We start from the raw sequence: 6,324 nt of genomic DNA on the forward strand, positions 1-6,324 counted from the left end.
CTATACATTGATTAACCCAAATGACCTTCCTTCCCGCAAGCAACTTAATCCTCAAAAACACATTCGCCCATCATTTTCGTGATCTTCCTGAACTAAATGGTCAACACGTAATTTGAGGATGGAAATTACAAACTTTGCAACCTCTGCATTACATGTTATATAATCTCCCTCCAAAGGGCCTTTTTTTAAATCCCATAGTTTTCGAACGATCTCCATAGAATGCATATGTTGGCCACGAAGCTTCTTGCGGTGACGGCGGTCCGATCAGTTTCCGGCGAAGCGGGCATCTGAGAAAACCCCCCCTTTCAAGTGGGAGGGAATGATAGGATCGAATTAATGCTTGCCAAGGGATAAGCGAATGTGCCCACCAGGAATAAGTACTTGCTACCTCATCATCACGCGTCTCAAGCTCGCTCTTTTTCCTCGTATAAATACATGATCACGAGCTTCAATTGAACCAATCGAGCAGCTCACTCCCAAAACAGGGCCTTAAGACATCATCCGTCGTTAGCACAAAAGAGACAGAGAGAGAGAGAGAGAGAGAGAGAGAGAGAGAGAGAGAGAGAGAGAGAGAGAGAGAGAGAGAAATATGGTGAAATTCTCTAAGCAGTTCGAGGGTCAGCTTGTGCCTGAGTGGAAAGAGAACTTTGTGGATTATTGGCAACTCAAGAAGGACCTCAAGAAAATCCATCTCCTTAACTCAGACACCTCGAAAACTGACAATCACCACTGCAACAGCTCTTCTCAGAACAGCATCTTGTCCTCTCTCAGGAAGTTCTCTGTGCTGGGCCAGAGGCACAGAGAAAATGGAGTCATTCAAGTAAAATCTTGTCCACTATACAGTCTAATTATATGCCTATGCCTGAGCATGAACTCATTTGCCTGTTGTTTTGGCGGTGATTCTAGGTGCACAGAAAGCTCGCGTCTTCGGCTAGCAGGGGCGACGTCTACGAGACCGAGCTGCACGAGCAGTTGGCTGATTCGGAGGCCGCGAAGGAGTTCTTCACATGCCTGGACTTCCAGCTCAATAAAGTGAACCAGTTCTACAGGACAAAGGAGGAGGAGTTCTTGAACAGAGGGGAGAAACTGAGGAAGCAAATGGATGTACTGGTTGAGCTCAAGGCCGCACTCAAGCAACAGCAAGGCGAGGGGGCCTTGAGCCAAGATTTCAAGGAGGATGTTTCCATTTCATCCCACATCTCCTCTGGTATCTAATCCTTAGCCTTCGACTTTTTTGAAGTCATAATATAACCTTGTAACAGGACTGGTTCTTCCTGGAAACCATTACTCTAGGCCATTGCGACTACTCACAGGCTCTGTGTTTCCTCATTAAAGAAACCAACTTCATTAACATCTAGGATAGATCAATGCCATTTTTCTAATACACTTTTATGACATGCTTGTACTAAGTATGTTCGGCATAGTGGCGCTTCCGTAAAAATGATCACTATGTATTTTGTAGGGATTTATTGTGGATGATCATGTAAATTATATCGGATACTTTCTCTACGAGTTTGATTAAAAAAATGTGAAGGGGTGAAAATAACAGCATTTTAGTAAATTTGGAAGGAGAAAAACATAGAGAATATCAGGATCATGACCCTTAATTTTGACATCTTTTTAAGAAAAGACAATTATTAAGCAAACTACAACGAAATGATCACTCGAGTTTTTACTTTTATCTTGCTGCAGAGGAGTCAGTTAAGGACAGAGCAGAACAAGAGCAGCAGCAGCAGGAAGCTAACACAGATGACCCAGAGACAAATGAAATGCCATTCTCAGAGTTTCCGAAAGCAGAGGAAATTGGGGATTCGAAGAGAATCAAAAGAGAGGACAGCAAACTGCGGTCGCTCTCAACTCGCTCTTTCAACTGCCAAGGAAAGAACTTGAAGATCAACATCCCTCTAACTACGCCAACTCGTACATTTTCTGCGATCACTTACCTAGTTTGGGAAGACTTGATCAATCAGTCCTCTAAAAAGTGCAATTCAGATGGTGGCAAACTGAATATCAACAGAACAAAGTTACGCAGAGCAGAAAAGATGATCAGAGGAGCTTTTGTTGAGCTTTACAAGGGTTTGGGCTACCTTGAAACTTACAGGTATCTGAAATTTTGATTCACATGAAAAAGACCACAAAAGTTTATCGAATCATCTGATTCAGAAGAGTATCTTTCGTGTTAACCAAGATGACCATTTACCATCAGGAACTTGAACATGCTGGCTTTTGTAAAGATCTTGAAGAAGTTTGACAAAGTAAGTGATGGTGGACCAAACTTTTAATTCTTTCTCTACTGTCTAAATATATCTCCCGATATTTTTATATCTAAAAGAAACAAGAAAAGTAAAATGGGTATTGGTTTCTTGATTGATTCAGGTGACCGGAAAGCAAGTTCTTCCAATTTACCTGAGAGTCGTGGAGAGCTCCTACTTTAACAGCTCGAACAAGGTAAAAGTTTCAAATCTTTTAGTAAATGCTTTATCATCTGCAATTTCCGAAACAGAACACACCCCATGAAAATCATATATTGGAGACCGCTTCAGATGATGGCCACAACATTACATCTGAATATATGCCGACCGGACAAAGTGGTCCATCGGTCCTAGATTTCATGTGTGTCGTGTGTTCATAACGAATGGCCTCCTTTGGATTCTAGTGTTTCTGCTTAGATATTCTTGTCTAAACATGAAAAAGAAGAAAAGCTGTTTGCTGAAGAACGTGACAAATGACAGGTGATGAATTTGGGTGACGAAGTTGAGGACCTATTTATCAAGCACTTTGCCGAGGAGGACCGTACAAAGGCCATGAAGTACTTGAAGCCTCGTCAGCGCAAAGACTCCCATGGCAAGACCTTTTTCATAGGTAACTTTCATGATCCTTCTTTGCTAGAAAAATAATATGATCCCCCATAAACAATAGCTCCAAACTTGATAATGTTTTAAAATGACATCTTTTTTCGTTAGTTAATGGAGATTTCTTTAGCAATCTCAAAGGAAAAGCAGGAAATAGGGCCCCATCGGGCTACTAGCAGTGGCAATGAGTGGTTCAGTCTTTTCTTTTTCCTGGTGGGATCGAAAGTGTGAGTGAAAGTGAAAGGCCCCATGCAACAGCGTAGTAATAGTATCGAACCATTAAATGGCAAAATCATTTAGAATTCCAATTTAATAGGGTAACCAATTTAATAGATTCTGTCAGCATATGCATGAATTTTAGGCTTCAACGGAATTGTAATTAACTGGCACAGAGACCAACTCAAGCATTACTCTGTCCTAATCAGGGATATTTACTGGCTGTTTCATTGCGCTTTTGGCTGGATACATAATCATGGCTCACATGACCGGGATGTACACACGGAAAGGTGACACGGTCTACATGGAAACAGTCTATCCAGTTTTAAGGCAAGTGCATAATCGAATTTATGAGAGCTCTAGAACTTTGTGATATACCCAATTCAACTAAGAGAATTGAACTTATTTATTGGTTTGCACTTTGCAGCATGTTCAGCCTTTTGTTTCTGCACTTCTTCCTATACGGTTGCAACATTTTTGCATGGAAAAAAGTGAGGATAAATTATAGCTTCATCTTCGAGCTGGCCCCTACCAAGGAGCTTAAGTACAGAGATGTTTTCTTGATCTGTGCGTCATCAATGGCTGTCATTCTAGGCGTTATGTTCGCTCATCTGTCGCTACAACAGAAAGGGTATACCTCTGCTCAAGTAAAGGCGATCCCAGGACTGCTTTTACTGGTAAATCTCTTACTTTCAGGATAGCAAGAATGAAAATAATAAATCGTCTGGATTCAAATTCTTCGAACTGATCAGCATATTGCTCTTATTTGGCAACGCAGGCATTCCTACTTGTCCTTGTGTGCCCATTTAACATTCTCTATCAGTCGAGCCGTTACCGTTTCCTTGGTGTGATGAGAAACATAATTCTGTCCCCTCTTTACGAGGTACTAATTCTCCTACTTCTGATGATGCAATCTAAGATTTTGAGCCCAAGTTTGTAGGGGAAAAGCATGTCAATCTTAGTTGTTCCATCTTATGGCCTAATGCAGGTTGTCATGCTGGACTTTTTCATGGCTGACCAACTGTGTAGTCAGGTAAGGCTTTAGGACTCAACCCATCATCAAGAATCTGGTTCCCTGAATAGAAGTTTGTTCTGATGCGTAATTTGTGAATTCATGACAGGTTCCAATGCTTAGAAACCTTGAATATGTAGCATGTTACTACATAACTGGCAGCTTCAAGACTCAAGACTATGGCTATTGCATGAGGACTAAGCACTACCAGGACCTGGCATACGCGGTGTCCTTCCTGCCCTACTATTGGAGAGCAATGCAGGTCTGTTTGATCACCGTGGCTCCGTGGTCAATATGAATAACATATTAGTGTTGTGATTCTCATATTTGGAAGGGTCAAGAAAGATTAATCTGATCAAATACCAAAAACATTTGTTTTGCAGTGTGCTCGCCGATGGTTTGATCAAGGAGAGACGAATAATCTAGTAAATCTAGGGAAATACGTGTCAGCTATGTTTGCAGCTGGGGCTAAAGTTGCATACGAGAAAGAAAGAAGCATTGGGTGGTTGTGTCTTTTTGTGGTCGTTTCGAGTTCCGCAACTGTGTACCAACTATACTGGGACTTTGTAAAGGACTGGGGTTTGCTCCAAATGAATTCCAAGAACCCGTGGTTGAGGAACGAGTTAATGCTACGCCGGAAAATCGTATACTACGCCTCCATGGTATATATACACATGCTTCCCCAAGAGAATAGCAGAAATTACAAGATGTCAACTAATTTTTGAATTGATCGTGTTAGAAAGGCTCTTTTTCCCGAAATCAGATGAAAAACAAATCCTTCTTTAACATGACGGGAGATTTTTTTGAAAATATCAACTATGATTTCGTTCTTTGGTTGAAACAACGGTATGATCTTTGATTTCAACATCGTTTTGTGACGGAAATTATGGTATGTCATGCAGGGTCTGAACCTCATTCTGAGGCTTGCTTGGTTGCAAACAGTTCTTCACTACAGTTTTGAGCATGTTGATTACCGCCTGACGGGGCTATTTTTAGCAGCCCTTGAAGTTACTCGGAGAGGACTTTGGAATTTCTTCAGGTAACTATATTTTAACATGTTATTCTCAATCTTATGCATTCTCATGAGTTGCCGAATATGCAAGCAGATAAGAATAGTTCCATTACAGATGCACAAACGATAGATAAATTCGTCCCACTTGTATGCAGGTTGGAGAATGAGCATTTGAACAATGCAGGAAAATTCAGAGCAGTGAAGACAGTACCACTTCCCTTCCATGAAGTGGGTGAGGAAGATTGATGCCAATTTTAGCTACAGTTGCTTAGAGAATCTTATTCTTTGCGAAATGCGCGGTGCGCGAAACCTCTCCCACAAATTTCTCCGAGCCCTTAATGTCCTTTTTCGACAAACTGATGCAACGTGTTATCAGAATCTTCTCATTGTTCGGTGGCACACATAAACAATGTCCATAACTTGTACACAGAATTTTTCTTTCAACAAAGATAAACAAATTAATGCTTAGTTGTTATGCTCGTTCATTGGTTGCCACATTGACTTGACATTGACATCCGTATCGACGTCTGTTTGCCTCAGAATCTGAAACGTCCATCCCGATCTCGAACTATTAGTGACATTCATTCCTTACCAGCAACCTTTTCAACAATTAATAGAGGTCCTTTTTTGCAAGAATTAGCAAAATAAAACATGTACACATTCTTGATCAGCCTGCTATACCATACATAATGGCAAGTGCGAAAGGACACAAAATACAAGTTCCAAGAATGCCAACAACAAACCCCGTTCGATAAAAGCCGGTTCGTATGGATATTTTCTTTAAACTTGCATCATCCCGAGCCCGGGTTGCCTGTGGGCTCGGCTATCCCCGCGACGACGCCGATGACAACGCCTGCGATAATCACCACAGTAATTCCCATGACAACGAGGTTGGCAAGGTCCTCCATGCGCTCAGATTCATCTTGTAAATCCATCAGGAACGATTGAACGGAGAGCTGATGAGAAGTGGGGAGGGGGAAAACAAGAAACAGAGTCTCGCTTCTCTTCTCTGTGCCTTTTGAAACGCGAGGAAAGGGAATGACTTCGTCCGTCGGCCTATGCTGGTTGAAGCAGTTTCGTCATGATCAGACAACGGAGGTTGGAAAGACAGCCAACCTGAGTTTCAGACCGCTCATGAGCACCAGACCCCAAAAACAACTCAGTCGTCCCATCGACACGCGCATGGCTTTTCTTGGCTGGTTTCGGTTTATGATCCCAGAACTGACGATGAA

The 6,324-nt window shown here is 41.8% G+C and overlaps 1 protein-coding gene across 1 annotated transcript; it reads left to right on the top strand.

Annotated features, from left to right (window-relative positions):
* The first annotated feature begins 532 nt into the window (after positions 1-532).
* LOC115671708 (phosphate transporter PHO1 homolog 1-like) lies at positions 533-5,560 on the top strand. Its single transcript, XM_056309079.1, has 14 exons — positions 533-820; positions 907-1,207; positions 1,693-2,101; positions 2,207-2,255; positions 2,377-2,448; positions 2,733-2,862; positions 3,278-3,398; positions 3,496-3,745; positions 3,847-3,951; positions 4,057-4,101; positions 4,190-4,342; positions 4,464-4,742; positions 4,983-5,119; positions 5,248-5,560. The coding sequence occupies exons 1-14, from the start codon at positions 590-592 to the stop codon at positions 5,336-5,338; spliced, it is 2,373 nt and encodes a 790-aa protein (XP_056165054.1). The 5' UTR covers positions 533-589; the 3' UTR covers positions 5,339-5,560.
* Positions 5,561-6,324: the final 764 nt, after the last annotated feature.

This window comes from Syzygium oleosum, unplaced genomic scaffold (assembly GCF_021117445.2).
Source record: "Syzygium oleosum isolate NSW1041296 unplaced genomic scaffold, Sole_v2.1 Sole_v2.03, whole genome shotgun sequence".
In the NCBI taxonomy this organism is placed as follows: domain Eukaryota; kingdom Viridiplantae; phylum Streptophyta; class Magnoliopsida; order Myrtales; family Myrtaceae; genus Syzygium; species Syzygium oleosum.